General features: G+C 48.2%; 1 protein-coding gene across 2 annotated transcripts in view; it reads right to left on the bottom strand.

Annotated features, from left to right (window-relative positions):
- Positions 1-16162, bottom strand: part of DPP6 (dipeptidyl-peptidase 6) — a 629240-nt gene that overhangs the window by 118104 nt on the left and 494974 nt on the right. For both annotated transcript variants that reach the window (XM_011973070.1, XM_011973071.1), the window contains 2 exons: positions 9779-9933; positions 6451-6548 (listed from right to left, as the gene is read on the bottom strand). In XM_011973070.1, the coding sequence (XP_011828460.1) occupies positions 6451-6548; positions 9779-9933 (253 nt within the window). The remainder of the gene's footprint in view (positions 1-6450; positions 6549-9778; positions 9934-16162) is intronic.

The raw sequence follows: 16162 nt of genomic DNA, 5'->3' as shown, positions 1-16162 counted from the left end.
GGGGGTGGGGGTGGGGTTGGTAGAGGTTGTGGAGGTGATGGAGGTGATGGTGGTAGTGGAGGTGATGGCACGAGTGGTGGTGATAGTGGTGGTGGTTATGGAGGTGATGGTGGAGCCAGTGGTGGAAGTTATAGAAGTTGTGGAGGTGATGGAGGTGATGGTGGGGGTAGTTGTGGTGGTGGTGATGGAGGTGATGGTGGAGTGCTGGTGGTAGAGGTTGTGGAGGTGATGGAGGTGATGGTGGTGGTGGAGGTGATGGCACGAGTGGTGGTGATAGTGGTGGTGGTTGTGGAGGTGATGGTGGAGCTGGTGGTGGAAGTTGTAGAGGTTGTGGGTGGTGGTGGTGATGGAGCTGGTGGTGACAGTTGTAGTGTTGGAAGTTGTAAAGGTTGTGGAGCTGGTGGTGGTGGAGGTTGTATAGGTGGTGAAGGTGGTGGTGTTGGAAGTTGTAGAGGTTGTGGGGGTGATAGAGGTGGTGGTGGTGATGGTGATGGAGCTGGTGGTGAAGGTTGTAGTGTTGGAAGTTGTAGAGGTTGTGGAGGTGGTGGTAGTGGTGGTGGTAGTGGTGGAGGTTGTATAGGTGGTGAAGGTTGGGGAAGAGGTGGTAGTGATGATGGTGGTGGAAGTTGTAGAGGTTGTGGGTGGTGGTGGTGATGGAGCTGGTGGTAAAGGTTGTAGTGTTGGAAGTTGTAGAGGTTGTGGAGGTGGTGGTGGTGGTGGAGGTGGTGGTGGTGGTGGTGGAGGTAGTGGTGGAGGTTGTAGAGGTGGTGAAGGTTGGGGAAGAGGTGGTAGTGATGATGGTGGTGGTTTTTTTTTAGGGGGTGTGGTACTCAAGCCATTAGGTATGAGAACTCTACTGTTCTGTGATGTTTTCATGGCTTTGATGACCCTCAGCTTTCCCAAGGCTTGTGCACATACCATGTTTGGTATAAATTGGAAAGAGAGAAGGCTGAGTTTTGCATCTGGGTCAGCATGGAGGTGTCATGGGCAGTGCATGTTGGGGAGAAGCCTGGAGGCAGAGGAGGCTATGAGTGTGTAAGCTGCCCTGGAGCTGGGGGCATCTGGCGTCACTGTGTGCAGTTAGAAGCCGTGGGCTGGTCAAATACACGTGGGTGTGCTGGGTCTTCATATGGTGCTCAGAGGAAAACAGGAGGAAACAGACATCTGTGTCTGGAGCTCTGTTTCTATCCTATAGCTTATCTACATCTCTATCACAATGCCATTTATGTAAGTAAGCGTGCACATACCCGAGCAACAATACAGGCTTTACAAAAACAGAGGAACAAGGGTCCTCTAAGCATTTAAAATAGGTGCCTATGAGGTGGCGAGGGCATGGGAGTAGGGACTAACGTTGAAAAAGAGCAAATCAATAAAATGAGAGAGGCCTGCATGGACCAACCATGCTCCTATGCCAGGAGCTGCACAGCATCTAAATCCTTGGTGCTTGGGATCAAAACAAACAACTAAAAGAAAACGAAAGTGAGAGGCCTCTGAGCCTTTCATGGGCCGTGGGTGGTGGAGGAGTGAGCCTCCGCACCTGTGCACAGGTGCATCAGGGACATGGTTGGTTTTGTGTCTTGGGTTCTGGGAGCCCTTTACCACTTCTACTTGCCAGGGAATCAGGAGAAGAGCAGCTGTGCTGCATCCGAACAGGATCTTTGGAGGCAAATAACAGCACATATCAGCACAGGGCAACATGTCTTCAGAATGATAGTGCCGGCTATCTGCCGCATCTTAATTCAACACACAGCTCAACTGCTCGGGAAAGGCCGGAGGAAACCAGCAAAAAATAAGCACATTTGTTTTATCAGTGCAGCTGGGTTTCCGTGTGAAAGCATAGGAACCACAGCACAGTGATTTGCATTTATTTTTTTCCACCCACAGGATAGACTGTGTTTACTCTTTCCTGGTCAGGTTCAGCTTAACAAGGTCTGGGTCCCTGCGTTAGCTTGAGGAAGGCTAAGCTCTACTCTGGGCCCACCGCTCTTCTCTTTAACAGAGCCGTTTCCCAAGAGGGCCTCCAATTTCGCCTGGGATCCTTCTGAGGTCTGCAAAACCATCCTGAACACTTCCCACTCACCCCACAAGGGGCACGTCTGCTCCTAGGTGCGGCTCCTGCCACACTTCATTGTAGCCCCTGGCTACAAGCTGTCCAGGCCTCTCGGAATGTGAGCTCCCGTTGGGAGAGGCCACGTGTCTTCATTACCCAAGGGCCTCACACAGTACGTGCCACATGGATGATGATAAGTGCTTGCCAATGCAAAGATTTGAAAGTGCAGACTTAACTCTCCCTGCATCTAAGAACCATTGGAGAAGTCAATCTAGTTAACAAGCAAACAAGAAAAAAAAATTGAAAATGGGTGGCATAAAGGTTAGATAGCACATACATGAAATGCTTTCTGCCTTCCTCTTGGTGTGTAAGCTAGCCTGCTGAAATAAGCTGTAGGCTTCCAGAAACCTCTGCATCTATCCCTTCCTAGGTGCTCAGGGGCATGGCTTAGGGTTCATTCCTTTTGTGTCCCTCTGCAGATGAGGTGTCTTAGTTTTAGTTAGTTCCTTTAGCATCCTGTGCTTGAGAGGGCAAGATGTCATCCATGGCTAAATAACGAATAAGTTTTGATTCTTAAAAAGGTACCAGCACACCTGAAGACGTCTCAAGCTTCAAGAATCCCATGCAAATGAGATTTTACTGGCTAATGCTGAAGCCAAGGCATCCATCCAGCCAAGGTTCCAGAGCCCTGTTGCAGAACTGGAGCCAGTGCCCACCCCACAGGAACTAACATCCCTGCCTCAACAACTTCCTGTTCTAGGTGGCAGGTGGGAAAATGAAAATTAAACCATTTAAAAAGTACCTAAAAATCCCATTGGGATGAATAGAAGGAAGAAAATGAAAGCAGGGGTGGGGCTGCCGTGTGAAATGTGGTTATCAGGGAAGTCACTGTGGGAGCCATGTATTTGATCAGGACCTAAGTGGGGAGGAGCTCTCTGGGCAGAGGGGAGCCTCTGGGCAGATCCTCATATGGGAGTGACCCAGCCGATGTGAGGGGAGATAGAAAGGGTGCACATGGCCTATCTATCTATCTATCTATCTATCTATCTATCTATCTATCTATCTATCTATCTATCTATCATCTATTTATCTATCATCTATCTATCTATCTATCTATCTATCTATCTATCTATCTATCTATCTATCATCTATCTATCTTTCTATTTATCTATCTGTCTATCATGCGGGCTTCTGAGGCCACTGTAGGAAGTCTGGCCTTTACTTGGAGAGAAATAGAAGCCACTAGATGTCTGGGAGCAGCGGGTATGTGGCCTGATGTCATTTAAAGGGTTACTCTGGCTGCTGTGTGGGGTCAGCAGTGGGTGGGGCAGGAGGCGGCAGTGCTGGTGGGCCAGGCCAGGAGGAGTGGGGAGCAGCAAGGGGTTGCAGGCTGATGCCAGGCACCTGCCAAGAGGATCCCCAGCACAGAGGGACGTAAAGGAGGCCTGGGACCCTGGAGTTGCCCTGGACCATGATGGGGAGACTGCAGGGAGCAGGTGTAGACAAGGAGAGCGGGAGTTTGGCTTTGACTGGGTTCGGCCTGAGGTGCTGTGTAGACAGTGTCAGCAAATGGATCTGAAGGTGGTAAAGAGACAGCTGGGATCACTGGGCCCTCCTCCAGGGCAATGCTGGGCTTGATTCCCAATTACAGGGGCAGTTTCAACCCTGCTGGGGTAGGCATCTCTCCCGGATGGCTGACTAACCTGGCAGACTCACCCTAGGATGTCCTTCTTCAGTTGCCTCTATACAATTGGCTCTCGACGGTTCTATGGCCTCTTTTTAAGAGCTCACTGGCTCCCTTATTAATTAATGAGTTAAATAAAATCTTGGACACATGTTGATTGATTTTGTCTGAGAATCACAATTTGACCATTTAAAAATTATATGGTGACCATGCCCAGTAGCGATGCTGGTTGGGTGGTTGGCTTTTTGAACCTAGAGTCCTGACCCAGGCCAGGCTGAGGTACACAGGTGAGAGTTGTCCACATAGAAGGGGCACTTATAGCCACAAGATGGAACGATCGGAGGAGCCAGTCCTATGATCCGTGCCTTATCTCATCTAACTTTCATAACTGTCCACAAGAGTAAACATGTTTATTATTAAAATTATCTCCATTTTACAGATGAGGAAACTGAATCAGGGAGGCTGAGTAACTTGACAGAGCCCACAGAGCCAGAACTCAAACCCAGGCGGTTGGCTAGTGAACCTTCACTTGAAACCAGTAGTCCTCAATCTGGGGACACTGGGCAATGGCTGGAGACATTTGTGACGGTCACAACTGGAGGGGGAAAAGGCGAATATTACAGCATCTCACAGGTAAGGCTAGGGATGCTGCCTAATGCGCTATGGTACACAGGACTGTCCCCTACATCACAGAATTGCTGAGCCCCAAATGTCACTAGCATGGACATGCAGAAACTCTGACCTCAGCCGTGACACTGCCACCCTCCAGACCAGGTGGCCTCCTCTTCCACACGTCTCCACAGCCCTTCTCACACCTGCAGGGATTTACTTGCTAGTAACAACTTCTTCAGGATCCAGGGTCCCCTCCACACTGTGAACTTCGTTTGCCACCAAATTCCCAGTGCTCAGGCAAATGGCCGGCAAATACTAAACATCTGCGCTACATTGAGTCTGGGATTTCTGATATATCTGTGCTGACTTTTTAAAACTCTCAAAGATGTGTGATAGAGAAGCAGTATGAGAAAGTGTGACATTTACATGCTACGAATTTGTATTACGTATAAAACGCATTATTGCACTGAGCTTAGGAAATGAGACTAATCAGAAAACCTGAAGCCCAGCTCCAGGCTTCAAGTCCTGGCTATGCTAATTTTTCATTGTCCTTGAAGCTAATCAAGCCTGTGGAAACAGCAGCACCAAATTGACTAAACGAGATTTTCAATTAACTCAAACAGATGGCTGAAATTTTCCAGGTGACTTTCCATATTAATTCAGTGAGTTTGCTGGACCAGGCCCCAGGAGGCTTGGCAGCGATAGGGGCTGAAAGGAAAACAATAAAAAATATGGAACTTCAGGAGAAAAGCCAAAGCAATCCTCTGAACTTTAAAAAAAAATCTCAGCAAAAATATCACCAGCCAAATCAATTCACCTCTCCGAACCAGTGCATGTCTTGGGCTGACGCCCCACTGGTCGGTCATCCCTGGGACCAGCTGCTGGGGGCTAGGTTCATGAACACTTTGGAGACTCAGGTCCTCCCATGTTGGGGAGAAGACCCATGCAGGGCTAAGAGGGACAGGCAGTGCCTCACCCTTCCTAGAGCACTGGGCTTCTGGGCTTCATCTGTCCGCCTGGGGATCTTACAACATTATAAGTTTCACTGAAGAAAGACGAGGGGAAGGTATCTCAGTAGAATTCTGCAGAGGTCTCGGGCTTCTGTGCAGGAGCTCGGGGTGTAGGGCAAAGGTGGCATTGGAGCCACTGCAGGACACAAGCACATCATTCAGAGAGGTCCAGAGTCACCAGGTGCCAGAGCGTTCATCCCCGAGCTAGACCCGAGACCTCAATTCCTGCCCTTCCAGAAAGTGCCAGAAGCTACTAGTAACATGGAGTTTTGAATGAAATAATAAAGGCCCAGGCCAGAGGTACAGCAAAATATGGGTTGGATCTTTGCTTAGCCTCAGAATGAGTTATTCTTGGTTTAAATAGTGCCATTCATGAAATTTCAGAATCTATGTATGAGTGGGTCCTAGCACTGCTAAAATCCCCTTCTCTTTTTGAGTCTCCCATCAATATTCTTGACAGAAAGAAGGCTGATGATGGTATAGCTGGACTCTGGAAGTATAATCAGTCCACAGGCTGCTTGAATTTGGGGAAAATACTAAACTGATATTTAGACCACTTCACTTCAATTCTAAATCAGTTGTTTTTAGAAAAAAATTGACCACAATCAGATGCTAATAATAATAACTCAATGACATTGTTAATACCTTCCACAGGGTTGGGACCTTACCAACTTTATGAGAATAGGATTTGCCACTGGCAAGTTGCTCCATGCTCTAAAAAATGCTCTAAAAATAGAGCACCATTTACGGAAGGTCAGATTCCATGGACTGTCTTGGGAAGACTGCATCATTTCCTCTGGTGTCCCCCTGAGGCATGCCTGGGGCCCAGTCATGCCCCTCCCAGGGGAGCCCAGCTCCCGGGAGGATAACCTGCACCTGACCTAAGATAAGAAATAATAGTACTTGGTGAATGGTATTCTTTTCCTAGAAAATGGAATCATAAAACAGTGAGGAAATCTTTAGGAAAGGTACCTTTTTCTTGGATGTTTAAATTTGTTGTAAGATAAATCTGATCCAGAAGAGACCACGTACATTGAACATTCACCTTAGTTTTCTTTTTTTTTTTTTCAGTAACATAATAGAAGGAAGCAAACCTCATCCGTGGATCATCAGGTGGCATCATCTCCAGATCATGGGTGGGTCCATTTAAGCCAATAACGTGTAGGGAAATGCTGGGGTTCTCACTTCCAGCCTGGGAATTAAAAAGGGGCAGAGATATGAACAAGCAGCCTCATGTAAGAGTGAACTTCGGCTCTGCAAAGCCTTTCCCAGGAGATTCCTCCATATTAAGGAGCAGAATTAATGTGGAGAACAGATGGTTCATGTGTAGGGTTTTCAAAAGGACAAAGGGCTAAGTGGGCTGATTCTTGCTCTTCTAGAATCCCACCCACTTCCCAGTCCAACCAACTGCCGGTTTGGCAATGTCAAGCAAGTACTGAACCCCTTGCTTAAAAGAGAAGACAAGAAGAGGAGTGGAGGAGAAAAGATGGATTGGATGCCAGGAAGGGGAGAGTTGGAGGTGAGCAAATGATGGACATTGAGGAGCGGTGGCCATGCTCAGCGTGGGGAGAGATTAACTCCTTCAAAAAGGAACTGGGGCACTATTCTGCTTCCCTGCTCCCCACTCTCTGGGGGACAAGTATGGGTCTGGGGAGAGATGTGGCGTTTCTTCTTCAGGGAGACTTCAGGGTCTTGTCTGATGCTCTCACTTCCATCCTGCAGAAGACGTTCAGGTTTACAGAGGCTATCAGGCCCACGACAGGGCATGTCAGGCAGGCTTGCCTATTCATGCCTCTGAGGAGTGGGTGGGACTGCGGCAAGGAGCATCTGAATTCTGTCAGCCAGAATATGTTGATTTTCTATTAAAATATGAAACCCCAAATCTTGAGTAATCTGGGATTTCATAATCCCAGCTTCAGAGCACCTGTCTGAGGGTTCACTGTAAAATCAAGGGCACCCTACTGGATTCCAGGTTATCACTCCTAGATTGGGGAAACTCCCACAAAAAGACAATCATGGGAACAATTCATCTCCAGGTCAGATGAAGGTCAGACAGTCACCAGCTCTTCCGGTGGGTGGGGTGGCTGTGAACAGCTGGTAAGAAACGTAGAAGGGTTAGAAGGAACTAGTATCAGTCCAGTACACTTTTCTCTATTTAACTATGCTTCCAACTAAAATCCTGGACCCTTCCACATGCTACAGACTAAGACCAATCAAGGTTAGCTGAAAAAGGAGTGAAGGAATTCTGTCAAAGGCAAATCCACATGTTAACGTCCAGATGCTCTCAGAATTCGAAAAGGCAGAAAGGAAGGCTGTGGCCACAAGAGCCTTGTGCTGCTTCCTTCTGGGGCTCCCTTGGATGTTGGCCATGTTGATCAAAGGCTGTTGAAAAGAGCCTGTATTACCAGGTGTATGGACTGAATATGTCCCTCAATTCATACAGTGCAGCCCTAACCCCCAGTGTGATGCTATTTGGAAGTAAGGTCTTTGGGAGATGATTGAGGTTAGATAAGGTCATGAGGGTGGCACCCTTGTGATGAGATCCGTGTCCATAAAAGGAGAGGAAGAGACACCAGAACCCTCTCTTGCCCTTTCATGTGAAGACATGGCAAGAAGGTGGCTGTCTGCAAGCCAGGAAGAGAGCCCTCACTAGGAACCAAATCAGCTGGAACCCTAATCTTGGACTTCCAGCCTCCACAACTATGAGAAAGAAATTCCTGCTGTTTAAGCTGCTTAGGTCTGTGTTATTTCGTTGTGGCAGCTGGAGCTAAGACACCAGGTGTTTCCTTTCTCTAGGCTGTCACTCTGGGAACCTTACTGGCCTCATGTATCTGCCTTATATGTTATCAATCCTCTTGCTGTAAACTGTAAGCCAGCAGGTCTGTGGGGGTGATTATGGCAGAGCAGGCACATACCATCAGCTTTCAGAGCTCTCTGGTGGGCTAGGATGCTGAGGTTTAAATGCCCCCTGGCAGAGGCAGCTCATGGCAGGAAGTGAGCCTCCAGTCACCAGGCAGGGTGCAGGCAGGAAACTGCTCACCTCCATCCAGCCCAGGGGTCTTGGAGAAGTCTAGTGAAGCCAGAGGCCAGCATGCGTGTCTATGGGAGCTGTGTCCACACTCGGGCACTGACCTCTCTCCAGCTGAATGGCTGTGGAGGTTTTAGCATCAGGCCCTCCACTCATGCTGGGATGCTTTGATTTGGTAACAAAGCGAGATTTGGATGTCCCTGCTTCCCTCAATATTCTCTCCCAGCCACTGGAGACTTGCTGTTCTACCAGCTCATTGGGTCAGAACATGACTGTCTTTGTCCCTCTAGGCTGCTATAAAAAAATACCATAAACTGAGTGGCTCACAAACAATAGCAATGCATCTCTCACAGCTCCGGGGACTGGAAGTCCAAGATCAAGGTGCTAGCTGGTTCAGTATCTGGTGAGAGCCCAATTACTGGTTCACAGAGGATGCTTTCTTGCTGTATCGTCACATGGTGGAAATAGGGAGGGTCTCTCTGGGGTCTCTTTTATAAGGTGATATGGTTTGGCTGTGTCCCCACCCAAATCTCATCTTGAATTCCCATGTGTTGTGGGAGGGACCTGGTGGGAGGTAACTGAATCATGGGAGCAGGTCTTTCCCATGCTGTTCTCCTGATAGTGAATAAGTCTCACAAGATCTGATGGTTTTAAAAAGGTGAGTTTGCCTGCACAAGCTCTCTCCTCTTGTCTGCCGCCACGTAAGACATGCCTTTTACCTTCCGACATGATCGTGAGATCTCCCCAGCCACGTGGAACTGTGAGTCCAATAAACCTTTCTTTCCTAAATTGCCTAGTCTTGGGTATGTCTTAATCAGCAGCACGAAAACAGACAAATCTGTAAGGGCACAAATCCCAATCATGAAGGCTCTGCCCTCCATGTCTTGTCACCTCCCAGTGATCTCCCTCCTAATACCAACACCTTGGGGGTTAGGATTTTAATGTATGAATTTGGCAAGAACACAAACATTTAGCCTGTAGCAGTGACCACGTGCAAAACAGCCTTGCCCAGACCCAGGGGACCAGGGGCAGATGGAAGTCTTTCTGCCCTCCCAGAGGCCAAGCGCAAAGTAGAAATAAGATGCGTGAGAGAAGTCAGGTGCACTTTCATCACTGGGGAGTGGTGAGGCTAGGTACCCTATGTATTTTGGTTCAGTGAAGTTCAGTCAGGTGATGAACAGTAGTTCGACTGTCTAAAAGAAGTAAACCTGCCAATGACTCAGCTCAACAGAGGTGGGAATGTAATGCAATGTAATGAGACATGATTAATCTTTCTTTTGTTAACTGCTTTGCTCATATACATGTCTGATGATCACGTCTGCACACTGAGTGAGCAGGGCTGGGGTGCTCATGAATAATTTAAAGAATTTGCTGTGCAGTGTCCCTTTGCCTACCTTGGGATAGTGGTAGGGCTTCACGGTGGGGTAGACGGAGCCGGTGTAAGTTGGGAGCTCCATGAGGGGGACACGGGAATCATTGATGGTGGCGTAGGCGAGTCTCGTGCCGTCCGGAGACCACCAATGTGCGATGTGTGTCTTCAAAATCTCCTCTAAGGGAAAACAGAGTAGAGAAATGTGAATAGTTACAAGTGAGTGGAAATTGGAGCTGCACACACAGGAACATGAGGCGGCCAGGAAAGAAATGAGTCCCTGCAGAATCCCTTATCTGCTACAATCTTTGAGGAATCTTCACTGTGTCCTGCACATGCTTATATTTCTTGGGGGCTTAAGAAATGTCTGATGCTGATGACTAAGTCCAGCACAGGAAAACCTCATTAACCAAAGCTCAACCAAACAGATGCTAATCATCTGGAAATGTTTTTTTTTTCTTTGTACACATTTGAACACTATGAGCCCAACATGTACTTTTGAGTTGAACTATGATTGGACTATTGTTATTACTTTAGTATGATTAGAAAAACAGCACTGGAGAAAGTAAATTCACATGGAAGCATGTCCCATGCAGATGGAACCAAATGAGAAAGTGAGCTCTGGCAGAGGCTGAGTCCCCCAAAAGCAGGCCAGGGATTAACGCACACACAGAGCTCCCTCCTCAGATAATGAGTCCAAAGGCCCAGCATGCTTCTTGCAGTACACAAAGGGTGCAAGCTCACTATGTGTGGCTTCTTACAAGAAGCATACAAGCTCACTATGCATGGTAGAAAACCAAAATGGATCCATCTTCAGAAGGACTGAAATGAAAGACTGATTCTCTTGGGCTTCAACCAGAAACACCCATTATTCTTTCCTAGCCCATCAGTGTCCTGGTTAGAGTTTTAATGACAGACAAGTTTTGTAGGGTGTGATCTCTATTCTAGAGGGGAAAATTCTACAGCATTTTTTTCAACACATTGGGAGCATACACTTCCCAAGTGTAACCAGTCAGAGAACCCATTTCATTGTGAACAGCTCTTGGGTCAAGGGGTTCTGTCTTGTACAGGGTCTATATATCGTGAAACTAATTCCCTCTAGATTTGTTTCTAAAATAATGATTAAAATAATTTATGAGTCCCATTCAACTGGTTATTATTAGGTGTGTACCACAAATCTGCTCTATGTACCTGTAGTGTAGAAAGGTGATTAAGGAGCTTGAAAACACTTTGCAGAAACAAAATGAGGGCATCGAATACAACAGAACAACGTAAATTGGAAGGAAGCCGAGGGCTGACTGCCCACAGGAGGGCACAGTCCCAGATAAGGAAGAAGTAGCCCACATTAGCAGCCTCCCAGGTCCTGTGGGGAGGCAGCAGGAGGAGACCAGCTGGCCGGGAGGAGGATTCATGAAGGGAGGCTTAGCACTGGGTCGGTGTCATCCACGGTGGCGTTTCACAGCCAAGCCCACAGGCCTGAAGCAGGCACGCTGCCCATGCTCCTCCTGGGGTGGGAGCATGAGCCAGGCTCTGAGGGCAGTGGGGCTGGGGGTGAGATGTGCCCGCTTGCCCCCCCCCACACCCAGATATCTTGGCACCTGGTGTGGCACTGAGGGGGATGCTGCACCTCATTGAACCGTGCTCCCCTGTCACACGAGTCTTCCTCATCTTGCCTTGGTCAGACTCCCCAGCAGAGAGCCCCCCACCAAAGGTAGTGCCGAGTCTGCAGCAGACTCCAGAACAACTCGGTGGAGTCTCCTGAAATACAAAGCCTGTGGTGGGTCTGACCTCCTGTCCCCTGGTGCATCCCGGAGTATGGAGAGCAGGGCTCTGTGAAAAATGAATTCAGGAGTCCTGGTGCCCTGGACTTGAGCCCTAGTCCTGCTGTGTGTTCTTGAGTCCTGATCTTCAAAGCTAGGGGCTCAACAGCTGCCTCTAGCGTCCCCTTCCCCTCTGCGTCTGTCTCGCAGCCTCAGAAGCTTTGGCAGTGCCGAGAAGCTCAGAAGCCTGAGGAGGTCAGTGAGGAGAAGGCAAAGGAAGGAAGCCAGACCTCCAGGGTCTGTAATTTTCCAGTTGCTTTGGCAGCCAGGAGGTGGACGTTCAGGTGCGAGTTTGGGATGAGGTGACTCAGAAGTGACTTTATGCAGAGTCACCGGATCTGCCCGGTCTGCTCGTTTGCAATGGTGAGTAATTGACTCCAGCAGATGGTCTGCTGGAAAAAACAGGCACCATTTGCCATGCAATTTGTGGGTGATTGTGCTCAATCACGTCTGCACTGCAGGGCCACAAGAAAGGGGCCAATGGGGCTGGAGTACAGTCCCCGGGAGTGAGCAGAATTCACAGCGCAGAGGGAGAAGGTGCAGAGCCCACAGAAATCAGCAGAGGAGCCCTGCAGTGGTTTCCATGGGACATTAATTCACAGCCAACTCGGGAAAATCCAAAACAGAAAAATGGCTGCTGCAACAAGGGCTTTAAAAATGAAGCAGCTTTGGACAGAAACAAACAAACAACAATAACAACAAAACCCCTGAAGAGACAACTCATTTCTTTCTTTCCTCTGAACCCAAAGCAATCTTTTCTGAGACCAGAGGATGATCAATCATTGGCCAAGTGCAACATCAGGCCACTTTCATTCCTACCCCGTAGGTTCCACAAGAGGCCACCAGGCAAGGTGGGCAAGGGTCACCCCTCATTTCCACCCAAGGTGGTTTGTATCTTATTTCTAGACTTGCTCTCTGAGCTAAAGGAAATGCTACTGCTTGGTTCTGACCAGCACAGGCCAAAGTGGGTCATGCTTGTTGGGACAAGAAACTGAAAAAAATGTGGGTGAAGGCTGGCCATGAGGCTGGGCTGAGAATATTCTATTTCCATTGATCTCATCGACAAATGCCAGAGTGTTTCCATGAAGCTCAATTCACTCTTCAGAGAAATAGAACAAAACCATCTTTACAGATTATCAAATGTAATGGTTAGAAGGAAACTTAGAGACGCACCTTTAATCCCAACCCTTTGGGAGGCCAAGGTGGGCGGATCACTTGAGGTCAGGTGTTTGATACCATCCCAGTCAACATGGTGAAACCCTGTCTCTACTAAAAATACAAAAATTAGCTGGGCATGGTGGCACACACCTGCAATCCCAGCTACTTGGGAGGCTGAGGTAGGAGAATCATCACTCGAACCTGGGAGGCAGAGGTTGCAGTGAGCCAAGATCTTGCCACTGCACTCCAGCCTGGGTGACAGAGTGAGACTTGGTCTCAAAAAAATAATAAAATAAAATAAAAGAACGGAAGTTAGCGACCATCGGGTCATCGGGTTCAGGATGACAGGTATCTGGTGTGTGTGATGGCAGAGGGTAGTTCCTCTCAATGTCATCCCACATCGAGACGGTGGCACGTGTGAAGAACCTCTGCCATGCCAAAATGCTGGCCGTACAAAACTAGGGCAGCTTTAGTTTATTTTCCCTCAGTGTCCTTGAACACATCGCTCCTTGCCATTTTTATTTTCCTGTATGTTAGTTGTTCATTAACGTGATAATGAAGTATAAGAGACTAAGGGGTAAAAAAGAGCTGGGCAGAAGAAACCTTGACATTTTAGCATTAATTCCAAATGTCCCTATTCTGCAAACATGTTTCTGCAGAATTCCAGCTTAATGAGGCAGTTGGCTTAAATGCCATGCACCAAATATAGTTTAGAAGCAGAGTTTTGCAGAAGAAGAAACCCTATTTCATCAACGAAATTAATTGCATGGACTCCTGACTTGGAGCAAAATGAATCGCTTGGCTTTCTGAGCAAGTACAATTAACTCGGAAAAACTGGAGAATACATCTTTTCTTCACCTTCCCTGTCCTGCTGGGGGGCTATTTTCGCATCAGAAAAGAAAGATACATCCGGGGACAGTCGGTGGTCAATGGCTGCCTCTCTCGAAGATGCCAAAAGTTGTATCCAGAGCTTCAGCCCCAGGTAGGATCTGGGCTGTGTATTTTTTTTTTTTTTTTTCATTTCTTGTCACTATACCTTGAAGAGGCCAGTGCCATTATTTGGAGTGTTACTCATTCCTGCCAAACAGCATCAAGGTCATAGCCAGTAGGACAAAATCGCTTCGCGCTCAAGGCGAGAAAGGCCAATGAAGAGGAATCTTCGCGTGGTGCATCCCGGAGTATGGAGAGCAGCACTCAGTGAAAAATGAATTCAGGAGCCCTGGTGCCCTGGACTTGAGCCCTAGTCCTACTGTGTGTTCTTGAGTCCTGATCTTCAAAGCTAGGGGCTCGACAGCCGCCTCTAGCGTCCCCTTCCCCTCTGCATCTGTCTCACAGCCTCAGAAGCTTTGGCAGTGCAGAAGCTCAGAAGCCTGCGGAGGTCAGGGAGGAGAAGACAAAGGAAGGAAGCCAGACTTCCAGGGTCTGTCATTTTCCAGTCGCTGTGGCAGCCAGGAGGTGGACGTTCAGGTGCGAGTTTGGGATGAAGTGACATTTTCCAGGTTGTTTGAGAGAACCGGATGAAAAGCCGGCCACTACTATGATTTCATATTTGCCTAGTGAGATTTACGGTGGTTTGCAGGGGAGTCCACTGAATTGTGCATATGTGCGTGCTGCTGATACGGACACTGGGCCCACTTCAGGCAGGAGAATTGGTATTTGTTGGGGACAGTGAGGAGGATATAGGCTCCTTTTCTGCAAAACCTCTTCAGGTGACTCTGGTGCACATTCTGGTTAACAATGACTGGCTAGAAAAGAGGAAATCCTGGCATTTGCAACCTAACGGATAAACCTGGAGGACTTGTGCTCAGTGAAATAAGCCAGGCAGAAAGACGAATGCTGAATGATCTCACTCACACGTGTGCTGTGGTTTGGAAGTGGTTTGTTTGTCCCCACTAAAGCTCATGTTGAAATCTAATTCCCAATGTGGAGGTGTTGGGAGGTGGGGACTAGTGGGAAGTGTCTGGGTTATGGGGGTGGATCCCTCATGAATGGTTTGGTGCTGCTTTCTTAGCAGTGAGTTCTCCTTCTGCAGAGAATGTGATGCACCTCCAAGCTTATATTAAGTTCTCCTTTAGAACTGAGGAATTGGAGGTTCAGGGAAATTAACCTTATTGAACAAAGACTGAGTACTCAATACACACAATTCCCTAGGGTATAGTAAGGTAGAGACAAAGCTTATACGTTTGTAATACACTAAACAGAAGGAGAGCTGCAACTTGCAAGACGGGGAAAGTGGGCAAGGTAGAAACCGGAAAGAACCGTGGGGTCTGGGAAGTCAGAGAAGCCTCTTTCTTGTTGGAGGAAATCAGAGAAGGCTCTTGTGGAAGGTGGAATGGCTGAACCTGCTCATTTTCCCCAACACCCACGCTCCCTTCTCTTTTTAGTAAAAGAACCATTGGCTTGTAGTTGGGCACACAGCCTCCCAGGATAAAGACCTTTCCCAGCCTCCCCAGATGTGAGGTTGCTGGGGTGAGAAAAGGTGATGAGTGACACCTGGCTCCCGCCTTTAAGGGGAAAATGTGTGACCACCGCCTCTCTTTCCCACTTCTTGCTGGCTGGAGTGCAGAGCTCACTGGCCACACAGGTGACAGTAACACTATCATGGACCTAAAAGGTCTAGCATAAGGTGAATTCTTGAGGTCGTTAGTATAACATCAGATGAAGCTCCTCTAGCAAATCCACTGAATGAGAGTGGTCTACTCAACTCTATTCACAGGAGGAAGACAGAGCTGCCCATCAGGTGCCATTTTAGCCTCTACAAAGGACTCGAGCCCAGGAAAGGACAGCTCTCCCCCCTGTATTCTGGCAATGCTTTAAGAGGGAAGAGACTTCGCTTCCAAATGACAGCCAAGGCCTAAGACGCAGTGCCCAGGGCGCGGCAGTGAAGAGCTCCCCCAGAGCTCAGGTGTGGTGCACATGGAGGTGGGGCATCCAAATCCATTGGTCTGCTGCAAGGTGAGTGCACAGCAGAAAGGGCACGAGGGTGTGGGTAGAGAGGGCACCAAGAGGAGTTCTAGAAAGTACAAAAAGGGAGGCCGGGAGTGAGGTAGACTTAAAAGCCCCTTGGCAGTTGTATCTAGGGGGCGCCCCACATCCTCCTGCTGCACCTGCCAATGAAGTCCAGCTAAAGAGAAATCCAAAGCCAGCTTAGGGCACACAGATGTGAGGCTGAAGGGAAACAGGAAGCTTTAGGGTTCTCTGGGGAAATTGCACTTTCCGCGGTTTCTCTAAGAGTTCTCACGTGCGCTCCTGCAGAACGGGCTCCTTAGGACCTCACTGGCATTGTTTTTCTAGGTGAGGCAAGGCCAGTACTCTGTGGAAAGAAGGAAAGAAGAAAGAAAGAAAGAAAAGAAAGAAAGAAAGAAAGAAAGAAAGAAAGAAAGAAAGAAAGAAAGAAAGAAAGAAAGAAAGAAAGAAAGAAAGAAAGGAAG

The sequence above is a fragment of the Mandrillus leucophaeus genome, unplaced genomic scaffold (genome assembly GCF_000951045.1).
Source record: "Mandrillus leucophaeus isolate KB7577 unplaced genomic scaffold, Mleu.le_1.0 Scaffold134, whole genome shotgun sequence".
Classification (NCBI taxonomy): domain Eukaryota; kingdom Metazoa; phylum Chordata; class Mammalia; order Primates; family Cercopithecidae; genus Mandrillus; species Mandrillus leucophaeus.
Note: the sequence above shows the minus strand (reverse complement) of the source record. Positions and strands in the feature narration are given on the sequence as shown.